The 16,152-nt window shown below is 34.2% G+C and overlaps 1 protein-coding gene across 4 annotated transcripts in view; it reads left to right on the top strand.

Annotated features, from left to right (window-relative positions):
• The window catches only part of ATP9B (ATPase phospholipid transporting 9B (putative)), a 157,268-nt gene that overhangs the window by 32,365 nt on the left and 108,751 nt on the right, over positions 1 to 16,152 (top strand). For all 4 annotated transcript variants that reach the window (XM_074542469.1, XM_074542464.1, XM_074542478.1 and 1 more), the window contains exons 5-7: positions 80 to 188; positions 8,968 to 9,026; positions 15,317 to 15,368. In XM_074542469.1, the coding sequence (XP_074398570.1) occupies positions 80 to 188; positions 8,968 to 9,026; positions 15,317 to 15,368 (220 nt within the window). The remainder of the gene's footprint in view (positions 1 to 79; positions 189 to 8,967; positions 9,027 to 15,316; positions 15,369 to 16,152) is intronic.

Genomic DNA, 16,152 nt, shown 5'->3' with positions numbered 1-16,152 from the left:
TACTCTGTGTAGTGTTGCTACTTGTCTATTTCTATTCTTGCACTGAGAATTCTGAACTGCATAATTGTATCTTTAATAGGGATTTGTTTTGACGGTCACAGTGGTACGGGAAGCTGTTGATGAATTTCGACGTTACAAGAGAGACAAAGAAATGAACTCACAGTTGTACAGCAAGCTGACAGTACGAGGTTAGCAACACCATTTTATAAATCCTTAAAATATTTCATCTTTTTATTATATATACATTTGCAGGTTTTCAGTTCAAAGAAATAACTGATAATTTCAAGCTGTAATGCTCAGTATGAAACTTATATTCAACTAAATAAAGTAAGTGATTTTCCTTAGACAAATATGATTGTTAAATTTGGTCTGTTTAGGAATTTTAATAAATATTTGGTTGTTTGTCCAAAAAAAAAAGGTGTATATATATAAGTGTATATATTTTTTAAAAATTCTGCTGTTTAGTACCCTGACTTCAAAGTGCAGTTTACCTCTGAAATTGATGCTGAACAGTAATTCAACAACATTGTCAACTATGTGTCAAGCATATATAGGAAATAAGGGAGTAGTAAATAATGAAACTAATTAAAATACCCTGGAGGTTTTCAAATTTGGTGGATATATTTGTGCCTAAGAAAAGGAAGGCGTATTGAGAGTCAGCTTCAATATTAAAAATATTAATTTGAATTTTTGCATGTAATTTGAAATGTTTGATTATGCAATGTGGAACAGTCAGTTTTCTTTAACGAAAGGAGAAATCAGTTATGACTTCTTTTGCAATCAACACTTTTAGTAGGTTTTCATGAAGACTTTTAAGGAAGTGAAGCACTTCAGGTGTGAAATGACAATTATATTTTGTAGGATATTGTAAATTTTAGACATGAGCAGAAGAGAGAATTGTGCATTGCTCTTTACTTTTATGTGCTTATCTAACTTTTTACTGTTAGATTCAGAACAGAGTGCCGCATAGAAAGGTGCCAAAAAATATTATCAAATCCAAATAATAACTTTACGTTATGACCTCGCTATTACCATCAAAAGGTCTTTTTTCTTTGTTAATGATTTTCCTTGGCATAAAAATTGTAAAAGGGGGAAGTTAAGGGAATTTGAGGCTGCACCTCAAACAGTTAGAGTATTTGGCGGACATTGTGCCAAATGGAAACTCTTTACTTCTTCCTAACATACATTTCAGTGCACTCTTTAGTATATCTTGGTGAATATTTTCTGAAAGTCAATAGGAAGAGTAGCATCACCAGGTCTGGGAATCTTGATTAGGAGCTAAACTCTTGGAGTAGCTCCGGATAATATTCTCTCCAGAAAATAAATGGATGAAAAGCTTGTAATGTAACACAAGTATGTTCTGTATGTTCCCATTTTTTGATTAATTGGAAGGTAAACAAACAGTCAACAGTCTCGTTAGTGATGGCATAACCTACCAGCTGAGAGGCATTCATGCTGCTCCCTTGCCATGTGTATTCTTGCATTGTTTTCTGGAGTTTCCATCCTGAAGGGAACAACTGTAGGGAATAGTCTCATGTTCTTTCTTTCCATGTCAGTCTGAGATAGTGTTATCAACATTTAGAGGTACAGCTGTTCAAATTTGGCATATGGGACAATTGGCATAGCTATAATTTGTTTAACACAAGGGTTTCGCTGCTGGCATCCAGATCTTTTTTACAGTCATTAATACAGTCTGCTAGGAAGTGAACTCTTAATGGCTTTTGTTTCAAAGTTGTAATTTAAACTGCTAGTTGGCCTATTCATTTTTTAGATCTATTATGGTAGGCCACTGAAAACTCACCTTGAAACAGATAGTACATTCCTACCCTATTCAGCACCAGTGTCAGTAATCTGAAATTCTTAATTCAGGAAACATATGCACATTTTATAGTTACCTTTGTGATTTACATGTTAAGACTGACATTTTCTCTTTTAAGAGCAAATTTTGGTACCTTTCGTCCTTCTCTTTTTTAAACATATGTTAGACATTTAAGCAGCATTTAAGTAGAAGTTTTGGAATTGCAATTTCCTCTTTCCCTACTCATGAACTATTTTGTGAGGGTATATGTATTTGAAAAACCCTTAATTTTGTGGGTTCTAGAAATAAGAAAGTTGTCAATGAAAATTGGGTTTGGTCACCATAAAGATGTAGAAGTAGTATACAGTAGTGTATAGGTAAAGCCCAGCAGTTATATCAGGAACTGACACATAGAGAGAAGGGACTTATTTAAAAGAGGCTTTAAAAATGCCTCTTAAAAAGAAAAAAGGGATATCAGCTTTTAACCTACAAGAGTGTTTGTCATTTTGACTTTCAGACTTTGGTGTCAATGCCATCATGAATTCATACTTGAATGTTGTTCTATTTTGTGTTTTTTGAAGACTGGTCTTCTACAGAAGTAAAGATTCAAAAACTCTGCTTACAATGAACTCTGAATCCTGTGTTGACAATTATGTGTGATCATTGAATTAACAGTCTTTTGAGCAATAACTAATTTTAAGAGTGAAAGCATTACCGGAGTCACCACTCAGAATTGTACTACATATTGCTACAAACCCATGTATAAAATCATAAGTAGTGATAAATTTCACTTTTTTTCTTAATATAGGGTTCTTTCATAATGAGGTATTCTAAAAAGGAGAGATGTAATTTTGATACAAAAAATGGGATTTCATCCCATCATAATATTAGACCAAAATTCTTTACATGTTTAAAAAAGATGTAGGTTTATCTTATTTATCTGTGTAAATTAATAAAATCAAGTACTGTGCTTCCATAGACTATTTTTAAAAGTAACTTTCAATATAATTACCTAATTTTTTCATATTGACAGTATTCTTCAAGTGGAAAAATTTAGTTAGGCCTACTATACTAAAGTACAGGCTAATGGTTTGGAGAAAGAAGGCTTTGTTTCTTGTGAATGGACAAACTTGATACTGATTTAATTAAAAGCCTGAAAACCGATGCCACTCTTAAGAGTCACTTTTCAGAGTGGAACTGCACTTCATACTGCTCTAGCATTTTTTTTCCTAATGATTTTATGACTTGTGCTAGTTTTACAGTCTTCTATTTGAAATATTTATTTTTTTCCATCTTAAAGTGAGAGAAACTGACATAGAGATGTTAAGCAGGTTGCCCCTGCTCAAACTAGACAGTAGAAAAAGGTAAAATTAACAAGGCTCAGTGTTCAGTTTTGGTTGATAAAAATGAAAATTTAATGAAAATAATGTCTAGCTAGTTGTTTTCCAAATTATGTGTTTACTAAAGGAAAATAAACGTATTTGTTGCAATAGAAGTTATTGGGATCCAAGTTGTGATTAATTACTTCCATAAAAATATTGTGGGTTGGCTGATTTGTATAAACTAATTTTTTTTTATACAGTGCTGCAGAAAATTAAAATTGGAGAGTCTGTGACTATCTATCAGGCTTAATTTCCATTGGAGTCTTCCTTAGTCTTGGGGAATCCTAAACATGTAAAACACGTGAATGCTGTCTTATGACTTGCATGTTGCTAGTGTAAAAACTACCAACTTTTGAGGTTAAGAGTATTCATACTAGTAACTGTTGAAGACTTAGAATTTCTTTCTACTAATTCAAAATCTTGAAGATGTATTTATTGTAATCAGCTTTTTTAAATAATTATGAGCTGTTCAGAGCAGGAAATCAAGGGGGAATGGGGCATCTCCTTTAAGTGTTACTTATTTGTAGTTGGACAGGTTAACATCCATAGGCTAATTCTGATTCATGAGATATCCAGTGATATGCAGTTCCCTATTTGACATGTAACATGGAAAAGCTCACTATGTTACATGGTCACCCCTTGTTGAATTTGCAGTGTGTAACTTTGCACTTTGTGAGCTGGTGAACCTGCTAGCCGTAAAGTTTGAATTGTTTCTATTTTTTGAACCCTTCATGGCAAGTGATGAAATATGCAAATCAGTAAATGCATTGAAGATTTAAGTTAGCAAGTCAATTAAGTGTACCTATCTCATGTCTGTCATGTGATTCTTTTCCTTTGTTTACTTGATGCTTGATTATTGTATTGAATATATTACTTTGTTCAGTGTATGAACAATTCTGCTGTCCTAATCTTATCAAGATGTTTGCTGCAAAATCTGCTTTGCTGCGTATGAAAGTCTGCAGATCCTTAATAGACAGTTTTCAGTCATCATTCAATTTTAAGTTGGAAAGAGGAATTTCTGTTTCAGAGCAGTTCACCTGCATATCTTTTTCTAGAGTAGAAAACTGCAATGAGAAAAAATTTAAACCTAGGCATGCAGGTTTGGGAGGTCTTCGGTTTTTCTTACCTGAAGGACAATTATACTTTTGACACAGGCTTATATACAGTATACAGTAGTGTATAGGCTTTACCTATACACTACTGTACACTACTTTATTCTCTTGTGCACTTAGGCATGCCCAGTTAAGTGCCTATAAAAGACTGCTATTCTGAAGCAGAATCACCTCAAGTTTATAAACAGGGCATTATCTATTTCATTAGCCTGTTAAAAGCCAATTGGATAATAAAATTGTAAATCAATTTTAACTCTTCTTTTCTTCCTTTCCATTCTTGAAGTTAGCAGTTCTGAACCTTTGCTAGTGAGGTTTGTCTGTGCAGTGTTACTGAAGTTTCCAATAAAAAAAAAAATCAAGAAGAAAATAACTTACTATAATAGTCACAATTACAAGTAGCAGAAGAGTCCTGCATCTGTCATTTTATCTCATAATGTTTAACATGTTGCAGAACTCTCACTTTGCAACCTGCAAAGCAAAAGAAAAATTGAATGTCAGGAGAGAAAAGTTCAATGAAATCATTCCATACAGGATTCAGGTGTGAAAGCTTAGGTCTTGGCTGTATCCTTAAAACCTATTAAGGAATGTAATGGTGTTGAAAACATACATTTAAAATTGTGTGAAATTAGGAAAATATCAATAACCACTAATTATTATACAAGAGGAAAAAGTATGAAAGTATGTTTCTTTTGGAGACCCAAAGTGATTTCAATTTTTTTTTTGTTAGAATTTCAGCTCTTCAAGAACAGGTTGTGTCTCTGCTTTGAAAAGCCAATTCATTAAGAAACTACACTATATCTGAATCTAGAGGTACAATATTTTAGGTCATTATTGCTTGTAACATTTCAGACCTACTGATGATTTTATTCCTGATATTCAGATCATTTGCAACAGACAAGTTTTAAAAAAATTACATAAATTTTGTCTGATTAGAGAATCAGTGCTATCAACAGAAACAGAATTTGAAATTTTAATGTAAGAGAGAATTTTAAATAGAGCCAGAAGAGAGCAAAAATCAAGGGGACTGTTATTCCACTTTTTTGCAGCATTGAGGAGGTTGGATAAGGAAGAATTTTACCCAAGAGTAGACAGGACACATAGGAGACAAGCTGGGAAGCTTTTTTGTAGAGTTTTACAATTGGTGGTTAAAGACTAACCTTACTTCACTATATAAGATGGAGTTTGAAAGAACAACCTGCAAACAATACTTGCTCTGAAAGATCAGTATCCTCTTCTTGGACTCAATGGTACTTTTCCTCTGCTGCCTGCCTGCTGTGTTGTCCTCCAACTTCCTGCTATGTTATGTGTACTCTAATTATGCTGACAGTTCAGGCTAATAGATATCAGGAAGAGCTTTCAAAGGACTACACTGCCATCAGTCAAAAGAGTTTTGTATGTATGGGTTAGAGACAGGCGCCGTTACTAACTCCACAAACAGTACTTCAGACAGTATTAAAGGTACCACAGGTAAGGTGTAATAGCAACTTTAAAAGAATTTGAAAATGCTGTTTTCAGAAGTGTCTGTTCTTTCAAGAGTGGCAGTCAGGTGATGGAGACACTTTTTAATAAAATGAAGCATTGTTTATACCCACATTTTGTTTACTTCATTTCCTATTTTTTTGCGTGAAGTACTTGTTAGCACATATGAGATATTTATTAGTTTTTCAAATCATTGCAGTTCATTTAAACTGGCTTTATCTTGGGAGTAAAATGACTTACTACAGACACATTTCAGTGTTCCTATTCTGCATAATTTTATACATCGCTTTAGGCGAAAGCCTTGCGCCTTGGTGGACTATAAAGTCTGGATGCGCAGCCACTTCTGACAGCTTTGGACTTTTTATTGGTAATTACACAGATGGTGAAGTGTGTTTTGCTATGGAGATGTTTTTAGAGAAAAAATAGTTTGCAAAAATAATTTATGCAGTGAATAACATTGTGTCTTTTTTTCCTAAATGCATCTTCACTAACATGTAGTGTTGCATTATTTTAATGTTCTCTGAAACGATATCTAATGAGTCTCATTTTTGCTAGCATGAAAGAAAGCTTTATGTTGACTTTCCAGAATTTTAAGTTACTTTTTTAATTACTGCCACATTTTGTAATTTTAATATATCCTGCCATTCAAATTTATTGTAGAATTGTCCTGTATGTATGAAAGGCCTTTTCCTTATGTGCGAGGATGTACAGGATGATCCAACAAGACATGTTAGTGTCTAATGTAGACAGCATTCTCTATTATACTAAGCCACCTAGAAAACAGTCTGATGAGGAAACTTTTCAATTAATTAACAGAAATTCCTGGAGTTGCTAGATGACGTACAAACACAGGTGCAGAGTGCGTTCTTCTTGGTGTACTTGGCACCAAACATCTTTGCTTTATATCTGCCCTACATCATGTTGCACATGAACATTCTACCTTCTCTTGGTCTTTCAGGCTTAATGTCTTTTGATCTTTACTGTAGGTGCAGTTATGGCCTGACTGTGGAAAATCTGATTGTTTAAGCTGATAAAATTGCCAGTAGTTACATTTGGTTAGTACCTCTAAATAGTTTTACTCATCCATGACTGTATAGGTAGTGTAGATCTGAGACTCGACGTAGTTCATACTAGAATTTTTGTGGCTGTTACTGCTATAATCCAGTGATTGACTGATAAATTTATGAAAATTGTTAGCAGAAAAATGGAAAACAATATAGATAATGCTATTCTTTTGATAAACCAGCAAATTTAGAAAGCAAAGTAATGTTACAATGTTTTAGGTGTAGAATTACACCTCTGGTGTATTCTATTCACTTCTGGTCAAAACTTCCAAATTTTAAAGGAGAATTCTCAGGTTTGTGCAGGTAAGCAGGTGAAATATGTTGATTTTATGTCAGACTGTTCTTTTAGTGGTTGAGCTTTAGTTACTTTAAATTAAAAAAAAAAATTGAAGCACTGACACTAATTTAATATCCATAGGTGTCTTGAAATTCTTGTAGAGAATTGCTGATGTTCTTGCTACAGCTTTTTATACTTTCAGCAGTCTTCTCTTACTTCCTCTCACCTCACAAATTTATCTATTGAACGTAACATTTGTCTTATATTTGAGAGCAGAGGACAGAAAGTGCTTATGGCAAGTGAAAAATTGAACTAGTGTAAAAGGTCTCTATCAGTAGCAAAGTCTGGCTCTCAGAAGTAACTTTGCAGACGGGCCAAAGAAAAATTGTGATTTTTCCTGACATTGCACATTTTTGAAGTGCTATTTTAATGGAAAATGTATTAAATATTAGCTGTATGTTGCAGGAATACATGGATTATTGACTGAATTAGACATAAAACAGTTGCTGCTTTTGCATGAAATTTTAAAGAGCAAGTACTCAAAATAATTACTCATAATGTGAATCTTACTGCCTTTTACTAAATGTAAATATAAGTATAAGGAATTGTGGTCTTTCTTTACTGAGTGTTGTAATGAGAAGGGTCTCATGGATTTGCATCCTACCCTAGTTTTCTTTGCTATACTTAGTATAAATGAGATGTGACTGTACATTGACAAATCTGGTACTCATAGTATTTTTGACTGAACTTCAAACTTTTTGCTGCTCATTCTGTGCTTTTGTGTGTCTTCTCTTCTGATTCATTCCACTTGTCATTTAGAACTCTAACACCTTGCCATGTTTTGACATGCTTTCCATCTTATGCCTGCTGCTTGGAATCGTGGTAGTATTTCTGTTGAGGGAAGATCATACTTACAGGGGCTCAGGAGGCTATTCAAATATGTGTGTGTGTTTATATCCTCAGGGGATTTTGGGTTTTGGTTTGTTTTTAACTTAGGGAAGCCACTTTATTTTGGAGTTGTAGACCTGGGACTAGAACTCCTGAATTCTAATAACTCAATATCAATATTCAATATATATTCAATATTTAAGATGAATAATACCATCTTTTGGGCAATAGCTTAACAACTCTGTCTCAGTTTTTCAGTCCATCAAATAAGAATGTTAAAACTTAAGAGTCTTACTAATAATAATACCCTACAGAATGTATGGAAATTAAACAGGAAAATGTATTGTATATATTTTTGAGTGAGTTGTTCACGGCAGTTACTGAATGGGCAGCTTTAGAGAATGAAAAACTTCTATTTCAGCTTTTGATATTTTACTTTTCTAGAATTAAATCTTTAGTCATTTCTTTGACTTCAGAGAGTTTTAAGTCTTTTCTGCTATAATTGCCAACATTATCAGACAGTGCCAACAATTACATCAGGAACTTTAGTGGTCAAGCAAAGGTACCTGTTGGTAACTGTGCTGTGAAAAACAACTCATATGTGCAAGACTGCTCCATGACTATAAACCTAACAATTCTTCTCAGACACAGAAGTTCTGCCTAGTAGATGTGAAAACTTTTTTTTCCAATTTTGCAACTCTATTACAGATACTGTAGATCAGACTTGAGCATCTGCCATAAGTATTTTTCCTCTAATACTTCTACAGTGGCTAACTGGTTACAAAAGTGGAATTTTTTAAACCACTGGGTTATTTATTCAAATAGATGAAATGTATTTTTCAATGTATTCAGCAGAGATCTGTTTTGTATCAATTAGTAGCATCTATACATAACACTTGCATTCTGGGATTTATATTCTTGTTATTCTTTATTAATGTTGATTACATTTCTTCTTTTTTTTTTTAAGGTAAAGTGCAAGTTAAGAGTTCAGACATACAAGTTGGAGACCTCATCATAGTGGAAAAGGTTGATACTTTTAAAATATATTTTAGAGACTAAAGATTATTAACATGCTAATTATCTTCTGAAGAAAAGTGTATCAAGGTACTTATCTGTGAAGTCCTAACTAGCTAGTATTTTAGTTCAAGTCCTATTTTAGAATCTCCAAGGAAGTCTATTATAGAATTAATTATATTTTAATTGAATTTATATATTTATATTTTATGATTAGTTACATGGTTAAATCAATCTTGTGAAGGGAATGCAACTACCAGATTAAATTCCCTGAAATGTGCTCTGCTTAATGTTTTAAGATGTCTCCTTACTGATACCTTCCTTCTGATGTTGAATCGGTGTTTCCCTGTCTGAAACTTTCAAGGATCATCTTTATTTATACGTGTGTGTGTGTGTATATTTATATATTTGTGTAATTTTAATATAATATGTATCTAACTATATATAATTAAGTAATAAGAAAGTTTATATGTTTTTTAATGGACAGAAAGCTTTCCAGTTTGTTTGCAGATGGTGAGTGAAAGCTGCGAATTCTTCCTTCATCTAATTACAACATTATAAACGTTATAATAAAGATTGTTGCTTATTTCAGTTGCCTTTCTGGGCTACTAAGGAATTATTGTGATCTTAGAAGTCAGCTTAAATTTGTTTTCAGAGGTAACTATTTTTGCTTAAAATGATTCTGTAAAAGTGACTCACTTTCTGGGTGCCTGCAACTAATTCCCATCACACTTTGTATCAGAGAGCTGATTCATTGAGATACTGGAAGGAGGCACCTCAAGTTGAAGCTTGTATCTACTTCTGCTTGCTTTGGAAAACTTCTGTTTCCTTCCTTTCTATTTCTTATAGTTCAAAGAAAAAAACAATACACCCAGATCTCATTTGGCTTGCTGCTCTCAGCTTAAAATAGATATATTTTCATGTATTTTTTACCATTTCTTGCCTTTTTCCTGTTCTTTTTTGTCTGCTCTGTGTACCTTATATCTTTTTGGGCCCTTCTGAGCAGCAAGTACTGGGCTGTACAAGAAAGGCACTGGTATGTCTGGCCTTCACATCTGTTTTGCTTTATACCTTGTTACTTCAAAGTGCAGGTGGAATTGGCTTGCACGTGCTTGCTTCTGCCTATTCCAGAACTTCTAGGAGACTGAGATATTTGCTTTGATTTTTATTAGGAAAGTTTTTGGCCCTTCTTGAACCCTAAACCTGGAATTAATTATTATAGAGTGCAGGGAAGACTCTGATGGCTACTTAGATAATCTGCCTTTCCTGAAATTCACTGTGATCCATCTGTCTGTGGGATTACAGTAGAATTTGGAAAACTGGAGTTACTTTGGGGATCATTCTGTCATGCATGAAGTTGCTCTTTTAGCAGTATTTGCAGTAGCTTAGATCTTGTATGTTGTGAGTACCTGAAGTTTCTAATGAAAAAAGTAATGTTTAAGGATTTAGAGAAATAATGATTAATGGGCTTTTTGATGAAGATTTGAGTCAGGTATTGTCAGTAAGATGCATATAATGGTTTGAATGTAGTATTTCAGCTTCAAGCTCCCCACTGCCCCAGCAGAGCTGTCTTTTTTCCTTTTGACCTAGCTGGGGGTGCTTTCAGGCTAATGAAATTAAATGTTTTCTGGTTCTGTTGAGGAGTGTATTTTGTTGGAGCAAGCAGTTTTCAATTTCAGAGTATGACTCTTAAGCCAAAGAACCAGTCAGGAGTGAAATGTTCAATTGCTCACTCTAATGGCAGAGAAACAAGTTAACATCGTATTTGACTGGTAGATGCATCAACAGCATCTGCAGTGAAATTAATGACTCACTTGAGCTGAAGATCCATATGTTAACTAGTGACTGCATCACAAATACTAACAACTTAGGTGAAAGGCTCTTCTAGATTTAAACTTTTAATATCCTGTGATCATCTTTTTTTTAATAGTCCTAATTAATTTCAAAGTATTTCTTAAGCGACTGTAATATGCTTAAAATAGTTTACGGTAATAAATCTATTGTTCCAATTGAAAATTTCATATTGCACTATTAGTAGGCAGGGTGAAGCCTGAACAGATAAAAACATTGCCTAATTTTAAAAGCTCAAAGACATTCATATCTGTTAGTTGAACAATGCCTTGAGCAGTCATACTACTTCTGGATATTCTCCTTGGCTTGTGTTAATATACACATTTTAGTTTCCAGTGGAAGCACAGATGTGCATAGTGTTCCTAAATAAGATAAATGAAAGGATGAGTTGTTGAGTTCAGATATTGTTATTTAGACACTGTACCTTATTGACTGGAATACATTTTGGAGATGTGAGGAGGCCATAAAACTCAACAACATGTTTAATTAATAACTACAGATTTATGAGACAACATTTAACAATAACAATACATAATAGTGATTTAAAGCATGAGAAGAACTTTTTCTTCAAACCTTGAGAGCTTTTCTTGGAGTGGTAAAGGTACACAATTTTTACTTTAATCTTGTGTGCAAAGTGAATTTAGTCCAGTATTTGCAAGGATTGCAGCTAATGCTAACATGCAGTATTTCACAGCATGCAGATCCAGGAAGATAACTGGTGGGAAGTGCCTGTTCTATTTATAACTCAGAGCAAGTGGGAGTATTTTAGTTAATGATAGAAGTACATGGTCCATTGCATGCATGGAGAAGGAAGGACAGCAAATGCAGAATTCCAGGGATCTGTAGCTATGCACAATTGAGGAGAATTGGAAGACTGACTAAGGAACAGGAAAAGTTTATGTAAATAACAATTTCTTGATAATAACATGAGAAAAACATAAAATTAATTTGAAAGCTATGAGAAGAATATTTTTAAGTGAATATTGTAGTCTGTGTTGCAAAGTATCAATGTCTTTATGGGTTTCTTGTTTACCAGTCTGGCTGGTATTCCTGGTTGGCATAGTTACTTATGGGAACCCTAGACCTGGGGAAGCACTTGCCTTGTATTGACCATTGGCTGGCTGTAGTTAGATCTCTAGGACTGAATCTAGAAGTCTGTAAACACTGAGATAAATGGAGCCTTCCTTCTCTGGATCTCTAATTCTGCCCAGATTCAAGAAAAACAATGTATTCAGTAATTTTAATTACTTATATATTCCAATTTCAGTATATTTTAATAAGCATTTCTGGTATAATCTCCACGGTAATTGAGATTATGTAGTTTTTTCATGGGTTTCTGAATGCTTGAAGTTGTATCTGTTGTCATTTTAACTTGTTCTACTTTGATAAATATGACATGAGAGGGCTAACGTGATTGACATACTGCTGCTGTTTGACTGTGACAATGTTCAACAGAATTTAATTTTCTCCATAATGAGATGTTAAAGATTTTTGTAGCATACTTGCCATCTGTTTCTATGTAGTCACACTTTTATAGTGACTAGGTATGTATCTGCAGGGCTATCTTTGCTCTCCAGAGTCTGCAATAATAGTGACAATGTTTTTGGTGCCTAGTAGTCCTGTAGTGTCTTTCTGCCCACTTCCAAATTATGAAAAATCTGATATTAAAACAGGATGTCAATTTAAAATACTTTAAAGACTAGTCAGTCTCTAGCCTTCCCTACATGGTAGGATACATTCAGGTACATTTATGCAGAAAAGGTTTCATTATTTTACAGGAAAGAAAAATGAGCAAGAGCGAACACAAAAGAAGGCAAAATCAATATCTAGTTTTTGTATTAAAATGAGAAATATTCACATGACTAATTTGATCACAGTCTATAACTTTCTTATTGGGGGCAGAGGGGGAGGAGTTGCTGATCACCCTCTGGTGATCAGCATCAGGACACAAGGAAATGGAATCAAAACGGTATGCAGTGACAGTACAAGGAGTGATGGCTTCAAATTGAAAAAGGGTGGATACAGATTAGATAGTAGCCAGAAATTCTTCACTGTGATGGTGATGAGACACTGAAACAGACTGCTCAGAGAAGCTGTGTATTCCCTGTCCCTAGAAGTGTTAAAGGTCAGGCTGGATGGGGCTTTGAGCAACCTGGTCTGGTGAAAGGTGTTCCTGCCCATGGCAGAGGGTTGGAACAAGATGATATTTAAGGTCCCTTCCAACCCAAACCATTCTATGATTCTGTGAATGAAGCTGTGTTAGGGAAAGTTCTGGGAAAAGGCTAGTCACTGGAACAGGATTCCCAGAGAAGTGATTGTGGCACCAAACCTGTTTGAGTTCAAAGACTGTCTGGATACTGCTCTTAGTCAAATGACTCAGTCATAGATAGTCCTTAAAGCAACAGGGAGTTTGATTCTGTGATCCTTATGGGTCCCTTCCAACTTCAGATGTGCTATGATTCTGCCCAGTTTTGTCAGGCATAAAGTGTCTGAATATTGGATACTCTGTGCCAAGTTAATGTTTCATTCAGTCAATGTGAACTGAAATGTGTCCTCAGCAGAAATTGGTAGAACTTCTATTTAATTCAGTATTAGATCATTTGACAGTTATTTTTGCAAAATTTTTGGGCGTTAGTGAAGTGTTTTAGTTTGTTTACAAGTAACTGGAAGTTTGTAAGCATGAAGTCAGTAACCTGAAACTCATGTAATGGATTTATGTCAGAGCTGGCAGGGGAGCTGCAAAAATGTATAGCTAATCTATATTAAGACTGGATATCTGTTTAATTGTTATTGTCATTTAAGGACAGAATTATTTAATTTTGAAGTTGCCTTTTCCTTTTCCTCTTTTTTCTTTCTAAGAGGTGCAAAATAATATAGTTTAAGGTTAATATTTTTTCTGCTTTTTTTTCCAAATTTCAACAAGATATCCCTACTTGAATCTGGGCTCATGGTGGATAATAAATTTCACTACAACCTTAATTATTAGCACTTATAAGACAAGATTCAAAGAAATGCTGTACTAGTTACAGATGAACAGCCTCTTCAAGGTGAATAGTGTTGGATTACAAGCAAGTGAACTTCGTAAAAGCATAAAGAGTTAAAAGGGATATGATGCAGATTAGGAAATACTAATGGATGAAAATGCGTCATTTTAAGTTATGCAGATGGCTTTTTGCAACCTATGTAGAATTTTCAGGTAGACTAAAACATGCATATATGTTTTCATGTTTTCCAATTTCCTCATTTTTCAAGCATCATCTTTGCTTATGATAGTAGCCCTCTCTGTAGCCCTTTATGGCCCCTCTTTATGGAACTTCCCATAGAGAATACAGTTACAATTGCTTCCAATTGAGTTGTTGAGAGTATGTTACAAGGAGTGGTGCGAAGTACTGGTGTCCCAGAGATTCAGAGAGTTTGCATCATGATATTTTGGAAGCTAAGCCCCTATAACACACAGTCTGGCAGTTGACTCTGGCAGATCTCTTCAGATTACACTTTTCCAAATGGCACTGTTGTGGTGGCTTGCTGATTTTGGGAAGGTTTCTGTGGATTAATGGAAAACCTTTTTTTTTCCCCTTTCCAGTCCTGTGTCTTGCAAAGTTTGGTATGATGGTTATTTTTGCTTTCTTTGGTGTTTCTTTCCTGAACCCTGTGTTGGCCATGTGTAACTGGTGCTGGTAGATGCCTTGGGAACAAGTGGAAAGGGAGCTGAGGGTTTGGGTAGTCATGTAGCAGATACCATGTGTGTGGGAGGCTGGTATTGTGCATCTTGTTTAACCTGCAAAAGCTTAGAAAGCCTTTCTGTGAGGAACAAATAATTGAAAACTTGATACAGACAATTCTGTGCTGGAAGGGGAAATGACATAACAGGTACATCTGACTGTGCATGTGATTCTGTGTCTTAGTGAGGAAGAAATTTTGTTCATTTTACATATGTGGAATAGGAAAATGCTGTTTCCTAATTTGCTATTTCCCCTGTGTGTGTTTGTGTGTATTGGAAGAGAGAAGAATGCTCGGTATACATAACATTTGCAACTTGAGTGCCAAGACAGATATTTTAAATTTACCTTCTTTTTTTTTTATTATGTATGCTAACTGAAGTCAGAGTTTTGCTCAGTGAAACTATGTTTTAAAATATTTTGATTACATATTTATATACTTGAAGTACTGTTTTCAGTTAAGAAAATGTTAATCTGTTCTTCAGGTATTTATGATTCACTTATAAAGAACATCTGAAAGGATTAGCTGTTGTTTGCTTATGGTATAATTTTTCAAAAATATTGATTTCTGAATTGCAAATGCTGAATGTAAAGTACTGCGAGAAATCCTATTTTAATTGAGTTTCAATCCAAGTGTGACCTTTTGGTGATAGATCTTACTGGACTTTTGATTGGAATTCAGTTTTTTCGTACTTAGAAAAAATATACCTTTTTTCTTTCTTCTTCTCTCAGAATCAACGAATCCCATCTGACATGGTGTTTCTGAGAACCTCGGAAAAAACGGGTATGTTTTCACAATTCACATTGGTTACATGATAATGTAACCACAATTCTTATTGATTACATGGTTGGTGGTTTTGGTAGAATTTTAGATTGTACATTGTGGCCAATTTGAAATGGTGAAATAGATTGATGGAGCTCTTCCTTCATTAGGTTAATGGGAGAGAGTCCATATGTGACAAACATGTTATGCTTGGACTATAAACCAGAGGAAATCTTACTGCCAACATGAGACTTCTGTAGATATGTTTCTCTACATGAGTGGTTTTATGAGCTGTTTTAACAAAAGCTTTAAATATGAAAAATGCTAAAAATATTTAGCAAATAAATTTATAAGACTGCATTTGATTAGCATGATTTGTCATTATTTTCACTTTTTGACATGATTTACAACTGATCATTGTCTTGCAACATACCTTTAAATGTCATCTGATTGTGTTTCTGTTACTAAATTTGCAAGAACTCAAATCTGAACCTCCTAATATATGTTTAAAATAACCATCTTTGGAAAAATTTATTACAATGATCTGAACTCCCGAAATAACTTTTTTGGGTTCTTTTACTTCAAAATAATACTGCCTTTTTAGTCAGTCAAAAAAAAAAAAAAGCTAAAAACCCAGGAATTTTCTTGCATGAGAGAAAGAAAAGTGCTGCTTGTTAGCTCCATTTCTCTTCACATGGTGATAGGGGACTACTCTTAATCTTTGAGAAACAAATATTTCCTTTATAGGAACCCTATAAATTATAGCTGTTTTGTAAACTTTAGAAATTACTACTGGATGCCCCTG

The sequence above is a fragment of the Zonotrichia albicollis genome, chromosome 1, assembly GCF_047830755.1.
Source record: "Zonotrichia albicollis isolate bZonAlb1 chromosome 1, bZonAlb1.hap1, whole genome shotgun sequence".
Classification (NCBI taxonomy): domain Eukaryota; kingdom Metazoa; phylum Chordata; class Aves; order Passeriformes; family Passerellidae; genus Zonotrichia; species Zonotrichia albicollis.
Note: the sequence above shows the minus strand (reverse complement) of the source record. Positions and strands in the feature narration are given on the sequence as shown.